This window comes from Equus asinus, chromosome 9, assembly GCF_041296235.1.
Source record: "Equus asinus isolate D_3611 breed Donkey chromosome 9, EquAss-T2T_v2, whole genome shotgun sequence".
Lineage (NCBI taxonomy): Eukaryota > Metazoa > Chordata > Mammalia > Perissodactyla > Equidae > Equus > Equus asinus.
In genome coordinates this window covers 45,188,129-45,213,818 of record NC_091798.1, presented here as the reverse complement: position 1 = coordinate 45,213,818, position 25,690 = coordinate 45,188,129, and the positions used below count along the sequence as shown (strand labels likewise).

General features: G+C 46.1%; 1 protein-coding gene across 4 annotated transcripts in view; it reads right to left on the bottom strand.

Moving 5' to 3' along the window:
- Nucleotides 1-17,343, bottom strand: part of FSTL4 (follistatin like 4) — a 399,058-nt gene extending 381,715 nt beyond the window's left edge. The window contains exons 1-2 of one of the 4 annotated variants that reach the window (XM_070517384.1): nt 16,963-17,343; nt 9,113-9,248 (exon numbers count right to left, since the gene is read on the bottom strand). In XM_070517384.1, the coding sequence (XP_070373485.1) occupies nt 9,113-9,238 (126 nt within the window). In that variant the 5' untranslated portion in view covers nt 9,239-9,248; nt 16,963-17,343. The other 3 variants (XM_070517383.1, XM_014856745.3, XM_070517382.1) reach the window with 3 other exon arrangements.
- Nucleotides 17,344-25,690: the final 8,347 nt, after the last annotated feature.

The window sequence follows — 25,690 nt, the reverse complement described above, 5'->3', positions numbered from 1 at the left end:
AGCTGAGTACTCGGTAGATACCTGTCGATGACTAAGATTTAAGAACACCAGATGTCCCAGTTGGCCCTGACAGCCCAGGGCCAAGAGACCCATACTAGGGAGGTAATAGTGTCCTAAGAAGGTCAAGTGGGAAGTTCTGCTTTGGGACACAAAGACATACTCCTAAGCTATATTGCCAGGCGAGGAACACCCAAGCATGAGGCAAAGAGTCCCATTCTTCACAGCCAAACACTAAAGTGGAAACAGCATATGTAACAATCAAACAGAGGAGAGTGGAGAAGGAAGAGGAGGAACAGTGAGGCATATATTAGAAGCACTTCAATTAGAGCATCGCCTGGCAGGCCTCTCCCATCTGACATCTCCCAGTGTGCCCACATGAAAGTCTCCGCCCCTGGGATGGACACACAAAATGTGGCATCCGCAGAATCACAGAACCCTGAGGTCTTTATTATAGAGGAAGGGAAATAAATGGAGAAAGAGTTCTGTTTTCTATATTTAGACAGAAAGCTTTAAATGATGGAACAGCTTAAACAAGCATTTAATCCAGTTGTCCTAAGACTAGCACCAAGAAAAGCCATCAGGAGTCTTACACCTACTTGATGACATCTCCAAAGAGAACTTTTGTTCCTACCACCCTCAATCTCTTCCCTCCTTTGTAGGAACAGTTGGCAGCCACCCTCCTGGAGCCACAGACTATTTCTGCTGACCTGAAAATTCTAAGCACAAAAGGAACATCATGCATTTCTTCGAGTTTCTATTTCACTCTATGGGTTCCCATTTTGGGTGAGGTTCTGGTGGGCCTGTCCCAGTGATGCTGGCCTTTTTGAAGAGGGGATAGCCAAGGCCAGGCAAGCCCCAAAGACCACTCTAGGAAGAGAGAGCAACTGAGTCAGGATTCCTCCCCGCTCCTATACATGTGGCCCATAATACTCTCTTAGGCTTCTAGTGATTCAATAAGGATATTGGAAAGACTGAAACTGTGATGGAATCCTACTATACATGGAAACCAAAGACAGCCAGGTGACTCTCACCTGGGATTTCTTCTCTAAGGAGTCCTAGAAACTCAAGACACTTTGTCCAAACCCCATATCATGCCAAAATAAATAATAAAAGATTGCTGACTCATTCACTCAGTTACAAATATCTGAACATCCTACTGTGTACCAGGCTCTCCCGGACACTGCAGACCCAGGGGGCCCAGACCCCAGGCTACTTACCATTCCAGCAGAAAAAGGACCCTCCCACTCCAAGAGCCACCCTGCTAAACACTGAATGACAAGTACTGCAGCTGAGGTTGACATGCCAGGCCCCGGTGCGGGAGAAGCGCACAAGGGTACTTAGTGGGGTTGTGACGTTATGGACACAAAGCCGCAGCTCCCACTGCCACGTTCTGCACAGGCCCTCTGGGCCAGGTATTACGTGCACCATCTGAGTCAGTCCTCGTGACAAGTCTGAAATCAGTGCTATTATCGCCTGCATTTTACTCACTGCTAACCTGAAGGTCAGAGAAAATCAGTGACGTCCCTCAACCACACAGCTGCCAAGAGAAGAAACAGATTTGAGCCACGGGGCCCCCTGACTTCAGGGGCTCTTAAGCCAAAAGCAGAACTGGAGATTCCTCAGGAAGCAGTGCAGACAGGCAGCCCGAGTGAGGGATTTAGCCCTAGCAGGCAAAAACCAACTCTGGGGTCTTAAAACAACAGATATCCTGGAGGAGAAAGAGGAAATGTAGAACATAGCACTTCACAGTTAGGCTGGGGGCTAGGGGGAGAAAGCAGCCATTTCTCCTGGAGCCCAGAGAGCTGCCTGCATCAGGCTGTCTACGCCACGAGCTTGCCCCACCACAAACCAAGCCAGCAAGAGCACAGAGGACTCAGCCTGAGCAGGGAGAGATGTGTTGTCAGGAAAGTAGGCCATGCTTAGGAGGCCCAGGCCACTTGTTGGGGCTGAAACCTGGGCTGTCATGTTGGTGTCTGTCACTTCTGTTGCCAGGCCAAGCTGCCAATTCCTGCACAGATGGTTAGGCGGCCAGCAGAGGTGGTTCTTTAAGCCAGTGAGTGGCTCACTGGTGATCAGTGGTATTCTCCGGAGAGGACTTTTGTGAGAAATAAGGGGATGACTTCTCAACTCTTAAAAAAAAAATACATACACATGCTTTCCTCTCTCAATCCAGACCCAGATAAGTCAAAACCTCAAAGTTTAAAGTATTTTAACAAAAGTGACAGTGGCAGCTTTCCTTTCCAGCTAAGACCTCCAGAAGGGTTTCAATTTGAACTCAAGTCCCTCTTGGAACACTGAGGAGGTCGGGGAGAGGGAATCAGGGGCCCAGTCTCCAAGAAGCACCAAGTAATCACACAGGTGACTTCTAAGAACTTCCCACAGATGGAGAGAAGCCAATGGTCTCCAAGGTGATTCCCTGTTGGCCAACCCCAGCCTCTTGTCAACACCGGCTTCTCCACCCCTCCCCTGGGCAGAGTGAAGCTGACGTGCACCTTTGGTTGAGGGAAGACCCAAGTCCCACAGGCCACCCACCCTCCATTCTTCACTCCAGCCAAGAGCAAACTCTCTTGAGTTTTATTATTCCCTATGAGGAATAAAACAAGACTTCTTTTTATTAGGAGGAAGAAATCATCAGGCAAATAGCAGTGGTGTGTCATTTTTCATGAGCAGATTAAAGAGATGGCAAGAAATTTCAAAAACCATGAGCAAGAAATCCTGCACCCCACTCTCCCTTTAAAATCCAGTCACACCTGTCACTTCCACATAGAGAGGTGCTGGATCTGACAATGAAAACCTGTCTGCAGGTTGATCCCCCGCTCTTGTGCAGAAGGCTTGGGGGCCTCTTTCTGGGATAAGCACCCATCCCATCTTGGAGCTAGGTCTTTCCAGCTATGAAATTAGGACAGATACCACAGAGAGCACTGGACCTGGGTCTTAGGACCTGGAATCTCAATGTGGCTCAGACTCCAGCTCATGGGCCTCAGTTGTCAATGATCTTTGTTCAATGTCCCTGTGATTCACAGCTACGTTCTGACTAGTCCTCAGACACAACACACCTACCTGGGCAACATAGAATCTGCCAGTGGAAGGCTTCCATGGGATGGACTACCCTTTGTTCTGAAAGTATGGCTTTTTATCTTTTTTACAAATAAGAAAGGATAACAAAGGTGTAAATAAAGAGGTGATAGGGATTTCAGGAGGTAGTCTAGTTGTGTCTTTAAAAGAAAAAGTTTTCACTTTTCTGCTCTATGAAATTGAAAGGTGTGGAAACCACTTCTCTGAGCACAGTTTCCAGCACAAAGCAGACACTCAGCTCTTGCTAGACAATGAACAAGAGAATCATTTCAAGTTCCTTCCCAGCTCAGTATGCTGAGGACTCCCTCCTCCTCTCCCTGACACCAGCAGGTCCCTGGAGTTTGTGGCATCATCACACAATGCAGCGGAGCCTTCTTTGAACCCAGGTCTGCACTGAGGGGTTGGAGAGTATTTCTGGTCAAATAGACCCAAATGGTTCCACCCCCGAGGTAAGTGATGGAGAACTCCTCAACCACCATCGCTTCCCAAAGGACAACACATGAAGTGACTTTAGACAAACAAAGATGGGCCAGACCTTCAGACCGCACACCTGCTGTTTGCCCACAAGAAAGAGAGGTAGAACTCTATCTGAAAGAACACTTCAGGACTTCCTACAGGCTTCCTATTTAAAGGAATCCAGTCAGCAGCGAAAGATTTCAGATCTGAAGACAACCTCAAAGGGACCCGAGTTGGCGTCTTGACCACCCACTTGCTTTCCAGACGAGGAAACGGAGGCCCAGAGAAGAGAAGGGAGTGGCTCAAGTCCACAGAACTAGTTCATGCCAGGCTAGGCCTGGAATACAGAGCCTAAATGAGATTCCTGGGGTCTCATTTTGAAATAAGCAGACTCCTGGCAGACTGTGCTTCTTAGATGGTTCCTACAGTGCTTAGGGGGCTCTGCATGGTTCTACCTCACTAGGTCATCGTTCAAGTCTTGGAAATGGGTAAAAGGACTAAGGGGCTTTCGTCGGGACTTCAGAGAGAAGGTCAACCCATAAAACACAGGTGGGCCACTGGCATTCAGCACATGCCCGGTGTCACCCCCAACTCAACTGCCAGAGCTGGGCACTCACTCACTGACCCCACAATCGCACTTCAGAGCTCTCTTCCCCCACCTCCCCTCCCCTCAGCCTCCACTTCTGTCTGACCTCACTGCAACCCGGATCCTCCCCACAGGAACTATTTCCTCCAAAACAGGACTGGATGACACCATCCCTTGGAGAAGAGGAGGAAGTACCAGGTAAACCACTAGCTGCCCCTCCTCGCGATGCCCCTGCTAGAGTTCTGGTTGGCTCTCCAGCCTATAGCCCATTCGTGGCTGCGTTCTGTATCTCTACTCCCTACTAAGCCCAGAAGTGCTGTCAGGGAGACAGATTTTAAAGTTAAACTGAAGGGAAGTTACTTTTCTTTTCTGAATTTCACTATAGTCCTTGAAATATCTGAGCACAGCATGGGGCTACAAGGAACTGCTGGTCTCCAGGGTCAGCTGGATGCCCCGTCAAGATGAATTGTTAAATGAGAATAGGCAGGTTTTACTTTTTAAAAAACCTCTTGGTGTTAATATCAGGATCCCATGAGAAAAGAGATTGGGTTTCTCTTGGTGCACGCCTTCCTGCCTCAAGGGAACACCTAAGGCCAAAATGCAAATGTGCGTGCATGGCCATCCATCAAGAGAGATGTCAGGCTGAAGGGACAGACAGCTTCTCAGCCACTGGGGCACATGTCCTCCACCCTACACGAGTGCGCCCAGCTCTCACTGCAGTTTGCTGGGGTGTTGCCTGCTCAGAGTACAGGGCCTGCCTCAACCGATGCCCTCCATTTTTGGAACCAGTGCCCTCCACCTTCCAGGTGGCTGGAGACAAGACGAGCCCCAGGAGCCTCATAGCAGAAACCAGAGCAGTGGAGGCAGAAGGATGATGGCCCTAGCTTGGCAGGACAGAAAAGTGGAGTCCACTCACATAGGGCCTGTTAGAGTCTGTCGGACAACCACATGGCATTCACTTCTCTCTAAATGGGAGGCAACAGCAATAACCCACAAGTCAGAGAGAATAAATCAAGCAGATGATTGGGGCCTGGCAGATCTGATGCTGCCAACTCCCCGAAAAATAGAAATCAGAGCCCATTTATAACGCATGGCCTGATGTCCTGATTACAGGGGTGGAAAGTTTCCTAGAGAAGCATGGATTATTTAGCAGCAGAGGCATAAATAAAGTAGCTAGATGAGTAAATGCTAAATTAAGAGGAAGAAGAAGAATGGTTTTCTGTGAACTCATAAATGTTCATTTTCCTGAGTCACAGAACTTTTCAGAAACAATTAAAACTCTGTCAACTATCATCTCAAAACCCTAGCACCATGCAGCGTGCTAACTGGTACAGAGCAGAAGGCTTGCGAGGAACCATGCAAGAGGAGAAACATCCGACACAAAGAAAAAGACGGTGACTCCCCTGTCTGAGGATAAAAATAAGACCCCAAAACACAGCAGCTGGCAGCTGTGGTCTCCAAAACAGCCTGGCTGAGCCCTGGGGACAGAAAGTGGGCAGGACACCAGCATGGGTGGCATAGAGGTGGCGATGGGTGGAAGCATGAGAGTGTGGGCTGCCCCTCAGGATTTAATCCCCTGCAGACAAGCCAGGGAGGAAGCCCAGGCTCAGAGATTAAGTTTACCTGTTCACCTGCTTGCTTGAAAATAGGTGAAAATGACTCTTGAACCCAGGCCACTTCAATTCACTTTTCCCCTCGCCTACCTGCCCCTGCCCTCAATAGTCTCACATCAAGCTATTTCCTGGCATGACTTTAGCCTACCCACTTCTCTCCTTTTCTTGACTGCAGTCAGCATCATCATGTTGGCAAGAGCTAAACGGGGTAGGGTTAATCACCAACGGGATGCTCATTCTGGGGGGTGTGCATGGGGAGGGGGGTGAGGGAGGGGAACACCTCACATCACTTATAAAACTCTACCGATACTGATTTTACTACTGCATCTATCTATAACCAGGGCATAGGGCAAAGGGGAAAAATACAACTCTTCCAGAATTTCAATAAGTTGTATCTCTCAGAATTGTTTCCTCTGAATTCAGAATCGTATTAGTATTCGAGGCCACACTAGGCCACTCAAATCTTATTAAAGAGGCACTCCACCCAGCTTCATTTCTTGTTATCTACATGTGTAAAATGGTAAACTCTTTGAAGCTATTTCAACTGCAGTCTTTGTATATAAAACAATTTAACAAAATTCACATGTGCTATAATTGCTTTAAAATGCGTGAACACACACATATTGGTCATTTAATCCTTATTTACCCTTAGGACACTCAAGTAATTGGTATAATAACTTTAAAAGCAAATCAAATCTTATTAATGCTTTCCAAGTACTGTAAAAATCTTAAGTCAATGAATGTTTTGTAAAGTACGACTATCAGGAAGAAAACACACACAAATATTTTACCATTTAATTCCTGAAAAGGCTTTTTGATTTATTTATTGAATCTTAGGAGACTCTGTTGAAAATAAGACCGTCTGAGGAAACTGCTAGAGGAGGTTAACATGGTTTGGGCAGCGAGTTATGGATATATTAATAGCTACAACTCAAAGAAGAAACTACCCAGAACGTATAACACACAAGGACTATCTTGGATGTTGACAAGCTGTAAGCCTGGCTTGGCCCACAAATTGCTTACAGGTTTGCTGGGGAGACCATTCAGGTCTCCACAGGAAATGCACGCGCTGTGTAGGGGGGAATGTCACGCACTTAAATATTTGCTGGTCTAGTCTGAATTTTGACAGTACCAGGGTGACTTCATATCTAGCACCAAATGTTGAATAATTATCTATTGGCTCAAAAACACACTGAGCTATTTTGCTCTTAAAATTATTAAAGGAAGATAGGCTTCATCCACATTCTAAAATAAAAATATAAGGGTAAAAAAAGGTAGCAAAGATGAGGAGTTCAGAGAAAGAGATCAAAGGTGGTCGAAGAAGGTTCTAGAGAAAAGATAAGAAGCAGAGCTGGGCCTTGGAGGACGGATGACTCAGACATGTGGAAAGAAGGGACAGCATCCAGGCAGGAGGACCCTAGAGAGTAAGGGCATGAAGGGGCCATGCATCACATGTGACCAAGGTCAGCAGACAAATGAGTTACAAACACATGTTCTGCACTCCTTATCTGAACGTCTGCTGCAGCTGTCCTACGTCTAGGGCCCACGCACATTATCATCATCTCATTCACTCACTGACACAAGCGGACTCAATGGGTAGAAGTTATAACACTTTACAAAAACTCAATCTATAGCAAAGAGAATTGGATCAATAGGGCGGCTGTTCCTGCATTCGAGAGCCTGCAGAGGCATCACTTTCTTTTCCTGAAGCAACAAAATTCCTGGACCTGGGAGGCAACGGCATCTCCTGGGCTCTATCCCAACACGGGGAGAGGGCGGAGTAAAATTACACTCCAAAACAAAACACCGTGCTTCCTCAGAATGAGCCGCATCTGCTCTGTCTTGTTGGTACACAAAGTATTAGGGTCTTAAGAGCTAAGATAAAGAGGCCCTAAATTGGTATTAACTTACCTTCAATTTACCTCCAGCTAAATCCCCCCTTAATTGGCTTGACTGTTTTAATTGAAATAAGTGATTTAAAACAGTGGGCCAATGAGCCGCAACAGTCAGAAGACTAAATAACCCTACCTGTGGGTTTGCCTGTTTGCTTTGCTCTTAAATATTCAACAATATAGTTGTAAGATAAGTGATCGTTTTCCCTCTGCATGGATATGAGTAAAACGATTAAGCCGTTCCGTATGGGAAAAGCTGTGCTCGCTGGCAAGTTGGCCTCCAGACTCTTTCAAAAGAGCATTAAGTTGTGTCCTTCATGGATTTAGATGGGAGAGATAGTGTTTCTATTTAATCGTCTGCTCACCACAAAAGGAAGCCACGCTAACTTCAGCAGGAAAAGTGTGCATTAAATTACTTCTGAAGCTCCCCGAAGATTAAGGCTTGTAGGTTTGGGATTGCATTACAATTAAGTAATAATGGAAGAGAAATAGTGTCTTTTGATCAAATAATGCATTAATCCTACCATACACTGCGTCCCGTTATTCACTCTCCGGTAATGTTGACTTTTTGAGGTAATGTTTCTTTCTCATTGCACAGGACAAGAAACACGCGCGGAGAGGAGAAGCATGTGCACCGGGGAGGACAATGGAAGTTAAAACGCCCTGAAAAGCTCTCCTATAAGAATTAGTATTCACCACATCACAAAGAAAATCCCAGGTAGTTTTAGTGACAGGGTGTAGTCATTCCTTAAGGCTCAGCATATACGCAACATTTTCTGCAGGAAACCTGCATCCCTCATGAGCCCCAAATTCGTGAGGCCCACTACCTCCCGAGCGGAGCAGGGCTTGGCTGCAGGCCTCGAATTCTCCTCAGTACTTAGGACCAGAGTTCACTAAGCAATTAGCATATTGAGACCCCAGGGAGGCGTAGGCGAAGGAGTTTTTCAAGCACTTTAGGAGCATTTATACACAGCTAACACGCCATTAATCACTCTCATCTGCTCATTAAGGCAGTCTCCCTTAGGACCCCCGCTTGTCCGTTCTTCCTTGGCTTGATTCTTTTTATCCATACACCTGAAAAGGAGTCCATTTCTTTTCAACGTATTTTATAATTACAAGACTTCATTAATTCACATGGGTATGCTCCACCAATGAGTCTGCATTTCCTGAGTTTTATTAAATATACAGAAAGGCCATTCTCTTGAGGGTCTTTGTGGAAGACAAACCACGGAACCCCAGCTTGGCTTTGGAATCCATTTCAGAATTGGAGAGATCCGAGACCATTCCTTACAGCAGGCTATAAGCCTCTGTCCATATCAACACGTGCTCCCTCCTTCTGTGCCCTACCAGAAAGGGGTACGATTTTAATTCACACTAATCTAATTGATCTAAACTAAAAATGGAGGAGAAATCAGATACTGAAACATTGGGACGCAATCAGTTTTAAATATCATCAACATCAAATGACATCAGCTGTCAGGGGACTATACCTCTGCCTGGGACTCCCCCACACCCACGCTGAGGCCTCTGCGGGTTCCTGGGTCCATCCATCCCAGCACAGCCGGCAGGGAGGCCCCGAGCAGTGTGAGATGCAGCCAAAAACCTCCTGGTTTCATTTTGTTGAGCCTGTTGAGAAAATGACAAATGCTCAGAGTTAAACACTGCAAAATATACACAAGTCACGGGGTACTTAGTTAGTACTTGTACTCCAGAATCAGATAAACCTGAGTATAAATCCTGGCGCCAACCCTTCTGTTGTACCAAGGAGGAGCTATATTACTTCTGAGCCTTAGTTTACCCACCTCTAAAACGGTGTAAACGATATGTACCTCATAGGGTTGCTGTTACGATTGAAGGAGTCAGTGTCAGGGACGTAGTAAGAACTCTATAAATGCTGGCTGTTATGTAGAAATCCACTTGAAATGCCACCTACCACTACGTCTACAAGAACAAACCATGGGGAGAAAGCCGGATCACCTTTCTTAGGTTACCACGCTTCAGTTTCCTCAGAAAGCCTCTGGGGCTGGGCACACAACCAGTGCCCAATAAATGCTGGTGAGGAATTATGTTAATGTACGGCACCCGGTGTGTAGCTGATGCCTCAGTTTACAAGACAGGGAGCTTCAAAATGGTATTTTAAGGTCTACCATTTTTGTTTCAAAACTAGTCATTCTTGTAGCAGAACCCAAGCAGCCAACGGATAGATACTGAGATTTCAATAACATTGAAAGTGTCTCCCGAGGCTCAGTTGATAAATTGTCTCAAGTCCTAGAAGACAAGAAGTGGGCAATTCAAAGTAATCAAAGAATTACATGGATAAAAAGAACTAAAGATCTGCTACCAACAATATTCAACTCCCTATCATGTGCTGGGCGTTGTGCTAAGGGGACATGGACACGGGCTAGTCCATTTGTCCAAAGCCATACTTTTTTTTTTTTTTTTTTAGGTCTCCACTGTGAACATATTCCAACCTTAATTTCAGTATCTCTAAGAAACACAGCCAGATAGAAATCATTGTGTGGTATTTACCATTTTTACTCAAGGAAATTTTAGGAGTTACTGATTTCTGTGAGCACCACACAATTTAGCAGTGAATTGGTTGTGGGCCACACTGCATCCTGATCATGACTGGGAGATGAAAATACACAGAGCTCCTTGGGGGCTGGTACCCCATGTGACCTGGCCCAGGGCAGGTCCAGAGCAGGTGTCCCAGTCAGAAATGATTAGCTGCTTGAGGGACATTATAGGCTGTTTGAGGAGTCCACCCCTGCTCGCCCCCTAAAGCCAACAGCTCTGGGGGATCCTTACTCTAAACAAGAGGGGTTGGAGGTTCCACACGACCACTAGTGCTGATGGCAGGGCCACCAAGCAAATGCACTCCTGCCACATTGCAGGTGTCTTTTGGCTGCCTTCCACTCCCAAACAGAGCTGCCTCTCCAGATTTGCTTTATGTCCTCAGCTTGAGACAGCAATGCTCACAGGAAGAAGTCAGACTAAAAATAGTATGCATGTAACACCAGCCTACGAAAAGGTAAGGGTAAAAGTTATGGCTATCTTTTAAGAGAAGGTGTCTCCTTGTTTTAAAGGGAGTCCATAGGCTCCCACTCCTACATCTGTTTTTTCAGCCATTCATCTTTGACATCTGTTGGCAAAGCTGAAGCTACTTGGGAACTAGTCCAGGTGGCCAGTAAATATAATCTGAAGGTCGCAGTCTCGCCACCATCAACACCTGCTCCGTGCTCTGAAGAAGGTGGAGTTGACCAGAATGGTGCAGCTTGGGCTGCTACCAGGGAGAGGACTGGAGCGTTATCAGCAGCCACTCAACTCTACATTCCCGATCTGGTGCTCTAGCTAGGGCATGTGAGCTCTCAGAAGGATGGGGAGGAGTGAACAATCACATTCAGGACTAAAAGAACAAAAATGTCTTTCCCTAACTGCAACCAGTTTTTCTAAAAATAAATAGGGCAACTCCCTACTCTCCATAAATTATTCTCTTCTGAATGCAGAGCCATGTCCCGGGGACTGCAGGAAGCAGTTACTGGATTTTTGGGATTGTGGTTAAAACCAGAGACAGTAACTCGGGCTAGAACTAGAAAGACATTGCTTCCTACTCCACTTTCATTAATTCCTCCCTACTTATCCGCTATCAAACAGTGCTCATGGGGTAAGCAGACATATAAAAGGTCTTCTTTTCTCTCTTTTCATGCTTTGAGCCCAAAATAAACTAAAAACAGCATGATAATCAAAACTTATTCTGGATAACACACAGATGTCAATTCCTGGAGTCATGAAATATTCAAGTTACAATATCTAGTATTTAGTTTTCAATTTTCCTAGTAATCCAAGACCAATTATTTTTGATGTTTTATTATTAATGGATAGCATCAAAATAAAATCCAGTCATTTCAACAGTTATTTTGGCAAGCGCCAAACCACTTCATTTACGAGGGTGCACCCAGACCTCCGGCGTGAAGCCAGCTGTCTTGAATTGTTTTCCAGGAAGCTGGAGATCCAGCCCCGCCGCACCTGGAGTCGTCTCTGGTTTCATCTGGTTTGTGTTGAGAGTCCCCATAAGACTTTATTTGAAGACAGGAAAATACATGAGCCAGGCCAACCACTGACATATTCCCAGGTGGCCCCTTTGTCAAGTTTAGCTCAGCTCGGCCACCACTAGATAGGACTTTGTTTGCACAGCGGATGTGTCCTAGATGTCATTTTATACTCGCGGTGATTGACCATTACATCTACAGCAGTAACAGCCTAAAAATTTATAACTCAAGTTTTATGACAGTTCAGTTCATAAAAAAGAATTAATGTGAGGTCTAAATCAATTTTGATGGTCTAGTAACTAAAGAGACTACGTATTTAGTTAAAACTTATATAGCAATTACTACATGTTAGGCAGTGTTCTAAATGCTTTACAGGTATACCTCATAATCCTCATTTATACGCCATGAGGAGAGCCATGATTACCCCTTAAAAGATGACAAAATGAGAGAGGAGAAGGGTCACAGAGAGGTAAGCACCCTGCCAAGGCCATGTGGCAAATAAGCGGCAGAGCTGGGACTCCGAGCCAGGCGAGTGGCCTCGGCGTCTGTACTCTTAGAACCCATCCTCTGCTGCCTCTCAATACTTAGCAATATTTTATTTTGATGAGCAGTTGTTTTTAGGATGATGGGGGAAAATCTATATAGAGCAAGATAGGAGGCTCGGGGCCCCAACTGTCTCCTTTCCTCCGAAGGCTGCCGAGAGCTGGGTTCCTCCAGCTTCCACGGCTCCAACCAAGGCTAAAGGAGCAAAGCCAGGGGAAAGCCACGCTGCTCCCCCCTCGTGAACCCCGCCCCAGGATCGGGCCACTCGGCCTGCTCTGCTCAGCCCTCATGGCTGCTGTCTTTATGGACCAAGAAGGTCTGTGGTTGAAGAAAGAAACCATGAGGAGATGTACAGAATGCTGGGCAGTGGGAATGCCCCTCAGCTCACCGGGAGCACCGGCATGGTAAAGACAGCCACTTGGGGGGAAGTGGCTCTGTTGACTAATTACTCCTCAAATTCAAATAGCCCGACTAGCCTTCAGACAGAAGAAAATACAACAATCTCCCCATTATAGAAACGGGAAAGTACCACCAATAAGATCACAAACCCTCTTTGTCAACCTAGAGTTCCTTTTGAAATCAACTTAGGTTTATAAGCTTCATTCAATCCATGCTAGAGTCCTAAAATTGGTTATAAATCTACCTGAGATTGTTCTCATACTAGAGTTGGGAATACCTTTTCTTTCCAACAACTTGAAGCACCATCACTTGATATTTAAGACACCTCGTTTCCGAGAGTGCTTCACTGCTTCCCCCGGGGGTTCCCACCTGAGACGCACTGTCCCCATGCTCAGGAGAACAAGATGCCAGCCTGGCCGCTGCACAGACAGGACACCACAGGCCCAGAAGGTTAAGGAATTCACCCAGTGTGTGAAGCCAACTCAGCAGTCAGGCCTATACTAAAACCCAGGCATCGTGACCCCTAGGCAAATGTTTTCTTTCTTACATGATCACAAACTTACGTATGGAACATATATGCATTCTCTGGCTAGACAGACTTTATTTCGCTCTTTGTTTTTGCAGGGCCTCCATTTGGTGCTACACGAGCCCCACTAGATCATCTACCCGCTTCTTGTGAAACCACAGGATTTCCTGGTGTTATAATGTAAGCTGATATTTGTACTATTACTTATTTGTATTTAAAATTATAGAGGTACTACAAACTTGTACGATGTAACGTTCCAAACGCTGACCTGCTTTTTGAAGAAAGTTGAAAAAAGATGACATAAGAATATAAGCAGTTAGGGAGGAATAGGTATGAATATGTAAATTCCAAATCTGCACCATCAGAGAATACACACCAGCCTGTAAGCTGTCTTTATTGAACAGGGTCAGAGGCCAGAGAGAAGCACTGATATTAACTTGTAAAGGGTTTAATTCAAATTTCTTTTTTCTCCTCTGGGAACCAGCCCTATTTGGGAAAAGTGGGAATTCTGATCCTTCGAGTTCTTGGGGAGATTGTTTCCCATACTCTGTCTCAGCCCCTCTCCCAGAATGTGGTAAGACTATCAAACCGGACATTATGGATTAGCCACATGGAAATGGCTTCTCTTTGTAACTGACAGGACCAAAAATTATGAAAATGATTTGGCAGAAGCAAGCGACATCACCCAACCTTGAAGAGAACAATAAGGTTTGTGACACTGAGGCACCTGCATTTCCAACCTTTGTAACTGAAAAAGCATATGCACTAGCTGGTTACTTCAGGTGCATTTTACACACGGGATACTGGCAATTAACAAACAGAAACCAACTAGGGACCAGCAAAATCCTGCAATCCCCTTCTGTAGTCTGCCCAATGTTAAAAGGGGGGAAAAAAGGGCCATATAAACCCTAACCCAAAAACAGGAAGCTATAGATTAATGTCTTCTGAAAGGTTTAGGACCCTAGTTTTGATTTGTGAGTGCTGTAGGAAAAAAGAAGAGGGTTCAAAATTCCTAAGATAGTCCCTAAAATAGCAACCCAGGGAAGTTAGGAATACGGATATATCAGGGTAACCCTGCAGCAAGTCATAATGAAATTATATTGCATTTTCTATTAATTATCTACCTTATATCTTTGGTTAATTGTTTCAACATTTGATAAATTAGACCCCTAAATTTGTGTGCAATATATAAACCTATGGCATTCCGATTTACCATGAAGTGTCACACACACACGTATGACTTCCAGGAACTCTCAGCCTTCCAACATTCAGATTATACCTCTTAAGCACCATGTTCTCTCGACTGCAGTTTTATTTTACTTGAAGTTCCATGCCTCGTGTTATGCATCAAGAGATAGAAAACGTAAGAAAAGATGTGCTCTAAAAATAACTACCTAATTTCATTAAGTTAATAAGCACACAATTGATCACACAAGTAACACAAGAAGGTTGACTTTGCAGAGAAATACCAAAAATGCAAAACAGGAATTAAGGTAGATTTTTAAGAAATCTTGACTACTCAATGCCAGTTTCTGGAATACAGTGTTAAAGTCAAACAAGAAAATCACAACATGAAGATCACAAACACACACACACTCACAAAAATCCTGCAGCCCTTAGAAGGGGAAGGGAAGAATCCAGTGTGAGAGACAAGTGAAGGTAGGAAGCGCCAGCCAACCCTCCCTTAACCACCTCCAGGACACAGCCAACATGATACAAGTTCTCCCAATGCCCAGACAAACAAGCTGGCCCCTTTCTGGAAGAAAAAGAGCCTCCCTGGAATTAACAAAAATTGAGGGTGATTAAAAATTTCTAAGAGAGAAAAAGCCACTGGAACAACTTTAATGAGCAATTTTAATACACTACAGTGCATATAAAGTAGACTATCTTCTTGCATGACCTTTGGCTCAGCCTGACGTCTGAGGAGAGGAGGTGTCTTTTTTCCTAGGATGGGAAGAAAGCTAACATTCAGCTGAGTATGTCTAAACAGAAATGGTCTAGCAATGCTGCAGTGTCTTCTCACAAAACCAACTCAGGAAGCAGACACGGGCCCTGTGGGGCATCTGCTCACATCTTCTGTCTCAGCTACTGCCTGACGGTTGCTGGGGCTCTGGTGTCGTAGAAGCCAGGTCATTCACTCCCCTGACCATTTGCTTCCCAGGTGAGACCTCCACCTGACCACTGCCCAGACCAGAGCCTGTCCTGGGAGCCAGAGGGGCAAGTACAGAAATTGGTCCACTCCAGAATTAAGAGGACACTGTTAAAAGTTACCTCTGACTTTCCCGAGCCTGGTGGTAGGAAAATAACTTGGGACTTTTGAGAAAAGTCCGAATTTCTTCCTGATCCCTCGCAGATTGTGATATAGGCTTATTCCGGATGCACATTTTGATTGACAGTTATCGTGCCACCTCCAATTGAAATTCTCTTTATGTTTTGCCCAGAGAAAGTGGACCGATGTTTGTATCTCAGGGGCCCATCTAGTACAATTCCTGGCGCACGGGCTTGCAACAAATTTAGGAAGGGAACAGACCAAAGCTACCAGCACTTTCACTCGCCGGAAACCTCAGCGGAAGCGACACCTAGAGGAGAGGCTGCGGAAGCGCTATTCATCAGTGTCGGCGACAGTTATCAGGAGCTAGGTCGGCAGGACAGCGCATGGGGACCAACTCTCTGGGCTAGATGCAGACCTAGCAGGACCCAACTCCGCCAGGCCCCAAGAACTTCCAGTAGAAAGATGCACAGCACGGGATGCTCACCACGTTCCCGGCTTCGTGAGAAGCCCTACTGCTTCCAGCGGGTTCTGCTCCGGCAAGAGTGGCGGGCGCTGAAGTCCTCAGGTGGCAGGCCTCCGGCGAACGCACTCAGTGCGCCGCTTTGTCAGCTGAAGGGAGCCCCGAGGGCTCGCGCCACGCTCGCCCCCAAACTCGAGGCGACACGCGCCCAAAGCGTAGCGCTCCGCCTGCGTCGCCCAGGTCCCCCCGAAACTTGGAACAGGTTTCCTTTGCTGGAGCAAAGAGGGGCGGAGATCACCCACAGTAGGAGATCTCTTAGGATCAAGTCCCCTGCCTGAACGTCCCCAAAACAAACTGCTCCCTAGAGACTCCCCAGCAAGTAACAGTCGCCGCTCGCTGGGAACAGCGACCAGTCCGGCAGAACGAGAGCCGCGGGCTGCCCGGAGCCGGGTTGTGTCCTGGGTCCCTCCTCCGCCGAGCCCCAGACGCGGCGAACCTAGGGGTAGTGAGGGCCAGGCGAAGCGCAGCCGGCCCTTCGGGCTGCAGCGAGGAGACGCAAGTTTCCCGACAAAGCTGGAGGGAGGGGGTAGTAAGGACGCCCGCCCCGCGCCCAAGCCCGGGGCCAAGGGCACAGGTCCGTGCCAAGGGGCCGCCGCTCGCCTGGCTCGCCGAGGCCGCTCCGAGTCCAGAGCCAAAGAGCAGCGTCTGCAGGGTCTCGGAGCCTGGCGCGGGCTGCGGGTTCGGCCCGAGCGGTTCTGCGCCGCGCTCCGCGCTCCTGCAGGGTCACTCTGGTCCCTACTGCAGACCCGGGCCACAAGCCTCTGCGCCCCAGGCTTTACCCCGAGTCTTGGCCTCGGCCAGGGTAGCCCTGCCGATCCCGGAACCGGTGGTCCCATGCCCGCCGCCCGCCAGGCGGGCAAACTTGGCTCTCCCAGCGCGGGCGGTGAGGACAAGCAAGCGCCCGCGCCCGGCCCTGCAGGGAGACGCGGAGCCGCGGGCGCCGGGACCCCAGCCGGGCGCAGCGGGACCGGTTGGTGGCGGCGGCGGCTTGGCACCCTCCCCGCGCCCACTCAGGAGCTGCGCCCGCGTACCTGCGGCGGCCGGGGCCGAGGGGAAGACCAGCTGACCGGACTTGGGCGGGCGGGAAGGAATGCCCCTTGGCGGCGACCCAGCTCCGCGTCCTTGGGTCAGTCTCTCTGGCTGTCGGCAGGTCCCGGGCACGCTGGAGGCTGTCGTGGCTGCAGCTCTCTGAGCCGCCGTTGCCCGCTGCTGTGCCACTGCTGCCGCGGCTGCCCTATTTCTGCCGCCGGGACTGGAGCCCGTGACGTCACCCTCCGGGCCCCGCCTGCCCAATCGCCGCCACCTGTGCGCGCTGCGCGGGGCCCGCGGCAGGTGCGCGGAGCAGCCGGGCGCGCACGCGGGGCGCGAGGACTCCCGGCGCTCCCGGGACCCGCGGTGGGGGAAGGGAGGATGTGCGTTCCTGCTCCGGGCTCGCGTGGAGCTCGGCAGGCGACAATCCCCTCCCAACCCCCCACCTCCCAGCACGCCCCTCCTCTCTTCTCTTCCTGTCTCCTTCCCGGGCTAGGTTCCCCAAGGCTGTGCTCTCAAGATGCACAACTGGTCTTAATCAGCGGCCAAGGCTTTTGGAGCCCAGGCGGGCCAGTACACCACACCAAGGAAGCTGTCCCTGGAAGGAAAGTCAAGTGACACTCCCACTCGCAGAGAGCCAACAACCTGGGAAAGAGCAAAGTTTTTCTTTTTCTCTTTTAAATCTGCCCTCTCTCAACTGCAGAATCTTAGGAAATCCTGGGCATATGGGGGTTGGGGGGGGTGGGGGAGTCCCAGGTGACATTTGCCTAGCCTGATCAAGCTGTGACCAGAGAGTCCCTTCTCCCTTAAAACAAGAAATTCTCATGGCCCTGACCTCACCCCCAAACCTAGGTTCCCAAACCTTCCTGGATAGCTTTTCAGTATCCACAATTTTCAGATCCCCCAACCAGGTGGTCATTTTGCTTTTATTAATTGGCCTGGAGATCAGTCCTGGGCCCAGATAAACTGGAAACAACTTTGTAACAACGAGGGCTCCCAAATGGTCATACTGTAGCCCCATGCTGGCATCCAACTTAGGAGGGAGGCCCTACCCAGGCCAGACTGGTGGTAACTTTGGGCGGGAGCCTCTCTGGGGATGGCCTCCTGCTCTGGCTGTGTGGGCACCAGGTGACTTTCTGGTTAGGGGAACAGTGTCTTATCCATGCCCCTGTGATCTCTCCTGGCCTAGAGGAGGGGACAAGGAAGTCTTTTCTGAGGATAAGCTTAGTTAAATATCAGGAGAAGGGGAAGAATAATAGAAAGCTGACATGGAGGAAGAGGTATTACACTTGCCCTTCCATTCAACGGATATTTACTGGGCTCTCCTATGAACCAGGCAACGTGCTAGGTACTGGAAACACAGCATGGATGGGCCAGCAGGGTCCCTGCCCTCACACAGGTTTTGGTCTGGGATCCAGCCCTCCCTCTCCCACTGCCCGGCTTGTAACCCAGAGTCATACGTCTGCTATAGGTATCAGTTTCCTCATCTGTAAAATGAGGAGCTGGATGAGACCTGGGTCTTCTGTGTCTTCCCACATAGATACCATGATTGGAGCTCAGAAGGATATAGGCCACTCCATCCTCAGTGCCCCCAGGCCTTGGCAGGCATGATGCTTTCTCAGATTTGACCATGAATCTTTGCCAAGGCCACCCATGACTGAAACTCTGAGGCTGGCTTGAGGCCAGATTCTCTGCAGCTGGATCGGGGAAGGGATAACACTTTCCATCTTGGGAAAAAGAGAAGAAAGACTGGGCATACAAGGGAGCAGGGAAATTTGGAAACATGCTGTGCCTCCCTCCGAAATTTATTTCTAAATCCATGGTCAAAATGGAGCTTAGAGGCTGGGTTCAGCTCCCTCCCACACTTAGAGGAATTTGGAAAAGCAAATTTCAGTTTTCAGTGCTAAGTGCAAAATCCCTGAGTAAGCCTAGAGGCCCTATTGCATAACCAAGGCAGGCCTTGGGGGGCTGTTTTTAATAACTCAGGGTCATATGTAAGTGAGGGTCTGTAGATTGACCAACATCAGAAATAGCTCTATTTGATGCAGTGAACAGAGACTGCACTTCCATAAACTTCCTCTGCTTCCTTGAGAAGGGGGGAATGCAGCTGCTGCAAACCAGATGTACGGAATATCCCTTAGAGATAATGCTAACATCTGAAGTGAGCTATTGTGACTACTGTGCATAAAATAAGAGCTGAATTAAAAGTCACCTTGGAATAAAAAAGGTGAAGTGTGAATGACGAAATCAAACAAGCCTTTGGGGAAGCAGCATCAGATGCCAGTAGACCTTGACACCTCTTTGAATTGCTCTGTGCTTTCACCTCTCAGGGCAATTCTTGGTTCAATAATACTCCCAACTTGTAAAATAGGCTAGATTGCACACAGAGAACTTCAGAATTTGCCTGAAACTCTGTTTCAGAACTTGCAAGCATACTGATGATTCTCAGTAGCCAACTAGGATGCTTGGCAAAAAAAAAAAAAAAAAAAAACCCATGGCTAAGTTTTGAATTCATACAATTCAGTAGGTTTGGAATGGGGAAGTTCAAAGGAAACGAGTTCAGATCTCTGCTCCCAGCCCCCATTCTAGGTTACTGGTGAGTGATTTAGCCAGGCACACTCAGAGACATGCAAAAGGAAGTTATCAATGTATTTTTATAAGATCAAGAAGTTTAAAAACTCACATATATATTTACTTTACCAGTTTTAAAACTTTTTTCTATTTCCATTCTTACCAAAAAACACAACCATATGATCAGAAACTGCTGCCAAGAGATATGTCTCCTCCAGGTCATCTCAGATTGCACCTGCACATCAGGATCCCCGGAGATGACGCAGCCACGGATCAGCAGGAAGCAAGGCACCTCCTCCAGTTTCAACCAGAAGTTTCCCTGTCACTAGCAATGGGTCAGGTCCACCCTGGGCTGGTCAGACAGTGCCCAAAAGTACACGTTAGAAGCCAGACTGGGAGGTCGTATGAGAAAGTAGGAAAAGGCAGGAAATTGTTCTCTTTGTCTTGCATAATTTAACATTCTGCTGCCTGTACAAAAAATATCTTACTAAATCTTCAAACCAACCCATGCAGTTGATTGAAGAAGCAGTCTAGATCTTAGGAGGGACCTGGACAGAGAGGCACCAGGCCTGGGTCCTTCGCCTGCCTCTGCCTCTCTCTGACTGGGTGAGGCTGGATCAGTCCCACCCTCTCCCGGCCTCATTTCCTCATGGCTCAAGTGAGAGTTAGGCATGGGTGGAGTGGGAGGCAGTCATACTCAATGAACTTCTAAGGCCATTTTCAATTCTGCAAGTCGCTGCCTTTATGGTGCTAGTATTTATAGAAGTTAGAGCTTCTCTCATCTAAAAAAAACTATGATGTTCAAGGTTTCTCCTAAGTCTAATCTTAATGCTGATTTCTTAAATGATGATTCATTTCGTCATTATATATTAAGGGAATGTAGGCAATGAATTCAAAATCCTAGACCTAAAATCACACTCAGAAATAATTTTTAACTTTGATTTAGGAAAAAAGTAGCCAGCATGGAGATAAGTAACGTATTCATTCAAGAGAACTGTGATTTGGGAAATTTCTCAAAGCAGTGAAGAAGTGGTTTAGAGTAGGAATTTTAAATAAGAAGTTGGAATGAATGAGAGGTGAATTGTGACTGGTGAAAGAGGAGGGAGATGAACACTAAGACCCTTTGCCAGAGTGTTGTTTCAGGGACAGAGTCTCATCCACCTCCCAGGGTCTGGATTGATGGGAGGGGGGCCTAAGAAAGAGACTGATGACAGGAGGAAACCAAGTTTGGCTACTCTCAGCATTCCATGTGCACAGGGAGAATTGGGGATGGGAAGAGCATGCCTGCAAGCCACAAAGCACCGCATCCTACTGAGGGTGGGGGAGAGCAGAGGGAGGAGCCAACCTCCTTTGTTCAAAAGGGAAACACAAACCCACGCATTTCTGCCATGACCCTGTTTTCTAACTCATCAGTACAGAGTGGTAAATAACATGACAATCTGAAACAAGATCATTCCAAAAGATGAGTGCCCACCTTATGGAGATTTCAGTTTTGTGAACACACGCTTCCTTCAAATGAATATGCAGTATTGCGTTGGGTCATCTTAAGTGCTGTGAAGAGAACTACACAAGATGAGGATCTATAAGATGGAACTGGACTTATTGATATACCACCCCAAACACGAACAGCCACTCTGACCTCTCTGCCCCGCCCCCACCAGGACTTTGGCTGCTTGCCTTGCTTCCTGGTCAGAGGGGCCCTGATAACTGTTCCATGCTTTTCCCACAGTCTGAGAGCCAGGTACCTCTGCTGTTACCACCACTACCTCAGATCAAAAAGCCCGGCATCTGGCACCAACTGACAAGGAGACCCTGGCCTCCAGGCCTATGCATTGGTCAGACTGGACCCCTGCGGCTCTGGCTTCTCCAGAGGCTGCCTAGAGGACTCCTCACCACACATAGAGGTGTGAGGAGTCTCCTGTCTGAGGGGTGGACTTGACCAGTGGGAAATGGGGAATAGGAGGGAGCCAACAGATAAATTCTCTCTTCCTTCCCTGGAGGGTCTGTCCTGAGATACAGTGCTCCTTACGTCCTGTCTGAAGACATCCCTGGAAACCAAGCCCTCAGTTCCACTTGTTACAAAGTAGGCCCTGTTCAGTATTTTCTCATCTTCTTCCTTGTTCCTGCTTCCCTGGGATCGTACTCTTCCTCAATAAAGGGTTAGCACATAAGTTTTTGCCTCAGGTTCTCTTTCCTAGAGAATCCAGACTTGGAGAAGGAGTAACTGAAGTAAGAGTGGTGACTGTTTTTAAGAGGGAGGATGATGAAGTTCTCTCTGAGGAAGTGCTTAGAGCAGAGACCTGAATAAATGAGGAAATGAGAAGTGAGAAGATTCAGTGGAGAGAGTATTCAGGTAGAAGGTACAACAGGCATAAAAGATGTGAAGTTGTAACTGGCTTGATGTGATTCAGGCCAATGTCACCTAGCAGGGTGGAAAGTTCCAGAAGAAGGCAGAGAGATAGATAAGGGCCAGATCACAGAGGCCGTATAGGCGGTGGTAAGCGAGGACTTTGGATCTGATATTAGGTATAACCGGCGCCATTGGAGAGTTTTGAGCAGGAGAATGACATGACCTACTGTGCGTTTTTAACAGATCTCTCTGGATGCTGTGTGGAGAATAGACTGAGTAGAGGCGATAGCAGCTGATGGAAAAAGTGGAAGCAGGGAAAATAGCTGTTCAGCTGATGAGAGGTCCAAAGTCATGTCTAGCTCATTATCACCATCGCTGCTGTCATACATGCAATCATGTTTATTGATTGCTAACTGTGCATTGGGCACTAGGCCTAACCTTTATGTGTATTGTTTTGCCTAATCCTCACGACAACTCCATTTGGTCCCCATTTTGTAAGTTAAGTTCAGAGAAGTTACACAACTTTTCTAAGGAAGTTTGCCTGGCAAATGTCAGAGCTAGTGTTTGACTCGGAGCCTGCCGTTGTAATCACTCTGCAATTCCGTATTGGTTACACACAGTTTATGTGTATGTGGGGGCTAACACATATCTCAGAATTCATATCCTACAAATAGGTGCCTGGAGAACCTTCTATTCTGAACCTGTTGTTATAGTTACTTAATTGCCATCATGAACCCTTGTCATATCAAAACCAAACACATAGTCTTTCTCTCTTCTCTGCCTATAGAATGTCAATTCCCTTCAGCATCATTGTAGCCAATCACGGAGCTCCCATCCTCCCTGCCAGGAACTAGCTAAGGGGTGAGTGTGGGGCCCACTTCTGGCCAAGGAGAGATGAGAGAAAGTCAGCCGGGGAGATAAAGAGATGCATAGGGAGATGGTGCCTCTCTTCCCTCTTGATGCCATCATTAACTACGAGGGATCCTGAAACCCATGGCCACCATCTTGTGACTCTGAGAGCAGCCAAATTGACCCATGGAAGATGGAAGAACAGAGAAAGAGAAAGAACCTAGGACCTGAATGACCTGCTGAAATGAGCAGCTGAAATAACCAACTCTGAAGCTGCCCTACCTCGCGATTTCTATTTTCTTCATGACTTAAATCAATTGAGTTGGGATTTTCTGTTACTTGAAGTAGAAAACATATCAAATGAGAAAGAAGCTAAAATGTAAATAAAAACCTGATGCATTGTTTGACTGGCTTCAGACACATCATGAGAGATAGGTAGTATTAATATTTTCATCATCCCACTGTATTTGTCAGAGAATCCTAGGCTAGCCAAAAGCTGAAGTCACTTAACTCCTATCCAGTGCTTAGATGTATAGTAATTTTCAGTTATGGACAACATTTAATTAACCAGAACCCTCCATTTCCTTACTGCCCTAGATAAAAGACAGCAGACACATAACAACTGACGTGTACAGGATGCTTTAAAGCTGACAAATGCGTACATACCCATCAGCGTTGCCTGGCCATATGTGACTGCAAATGCCTTTCACTACTCCCTCCTCAAAAAATTTTAAACTGGTTTTGCAGTTTTTGTGTGGTATGTGACAAAGGAGTGATTTGAAGTTTTAAACAGATTATTTAGCAGTATCACATTAAATATCATATTCTAAAGTTTCTTTTAATGCAATCATGAATAATATTCATAATAAATAGTCATTACAGACAAATTTCCACTTTGTATCGTTAAACAAAAAATGCACAATGTTTGACTTTTATTAAATTCTATAAGAGCAGCATAATCTTCTGATAAATATACTAAGAAGATAATATGTCATATCTGGTTTGGGACTGAACATATGCTAAAAAATACTTTGGGATTCAACTTCACAACACAGTACCAAGTATAGGTAAAAACTGTTTTCTAAGAATTGATATCTGAAATTATGGCATTTTATGCTTAAAAACACTACTGTTTTATTTTTATAATTTCTATGTTTTGTTTACAAATGACAGGAGGGGAAAGACTTCAGACCGCTATTTGCAAGCACTCTGCAAATAGCACGTTGTGGGTGTGGAGAGAGCCTTTATTCTCTATAAATGAAAAGCCAAATTGGATATAATTGTCATTCTATTTTCTCTTCCTAACACTGTGTTTGAAGTACCAAAGACATCTTGATGTTCTATATAAGGATTTTTATCAGATGAATGCAATTTACAGATTGGTGAAGGTAATTTTGAAGTAGGATTGTAGTCTTACCATTTTTTGCTCTTAATTATTTTGTATTTCATCATCGGGTTCCTTATGTTTCTAGCCTTTAAACACAATCTATTATGGGCACGAATCAAACATATATGACTAAGAAGAAAAACAATTTAAAATGTAACGATCTCCACCATCGCAGCAGTCAGTACTGTTCAGCCAAGAGAGAAATTGAGTGGTGGAGTCATGAGCATCCTCGTCTGACCTCCAGCTAACCACTGTGTGTTCTCCTTGTTACACACTGACAGGCTCACAGTCTTTTATTATAAATGGGAAAAAATTAAATCATGTATCATTGATTTTTTAATTAAACCTTTTATTTGGAAGTAATTGAAGATTCACATACACTTGTAAGAAACAATACAGAGTGATATGTGTACCCTTTACTCAGTTTCCTCCAATGATAACATCTTGCAAAGCTATAGTACAATATCACAACCAGAGTATTGGCATTGATAGGGTCAGGATACAGAAACCTTCCATCACCGCAAGGATCTCCCCTGTGGCCCTTTTATAGCCACATCTACCTCCTTTCCCTCTGCCCCTTCCTTCTCATCCCTAACCCCTGGCAACCACTAGTCTATTCTCATTTGTATAATTTTGTCATTTCAAGAATGTTATATAAAGAGAAGCATACAATATGTAACCTTTGGGATTGACTTTTTTCACTCAGAATAATTACCTCAAGATTCATGCAAGGTGTTTCACGTATCATACCAAGAGTTTTTCCTTTGTATTACTGGGTGGTATTCCATGGTATGGAAGGACTACATTTGTTTAACCTCCTAGGTTGTTTCCATTTTTGGCACTTGCAAATAAAGTTGCTATAAACATTTGTACAAAGGTTTTCATATGAACATAAATTTTCATTTCTCTGGGACAAATGCCCATGAGTGCAATTGCTGGTTTGTATGATAGTTGCATGTTTAGTTTTTAAATAAATGGCCGAACTATATTCCAGAGTGGCTGTAGCATTTTATATTCCCACTAGCAATGCATGAATGATTCCATTTCTCTGATTCCTTGCCTACATTTGCCAGTGTCACTATTTTTTATTTCAGTCATTCTGATAGGTGTGCAGTGAAATCTCATTGTGGTTTTCATTTGCATTTCCCTAATGGCTAATGATGCTGAACATCTTTTCATGTGCTTATTTGTCATCTGTATATTCTCTGGTGAAATGTCTCTTCATGTCTTTTGGCCATTTTCTGATTGGATTGCTTGGTTTTTCTGCTATTGAGTTTTGAGGGTTCTTTATACATTCTAGGTACTAGTCCTTTGTGGATATGTGGTTTACAAATATTTTCTTTAGCTTGTCTTTTCATCCTCTTAACAGGGTCTTTTGCAGAGCAAAACTTTTTAATTTCCATGTAGTCAGATTTGTCAGTTTTTCCTTTTTGGAGTTCTTACTTACAAATCCAAGATCCCAAAGATTTTCTCCTATTTTGTTAATAAAGGTTTAATAGTTTTGCATTTTTCTTTTAAGTCTGTCGCTCATTTTCAGTGAATTTTTGTGCAGGGTCTAAGACTTAGATTGAGA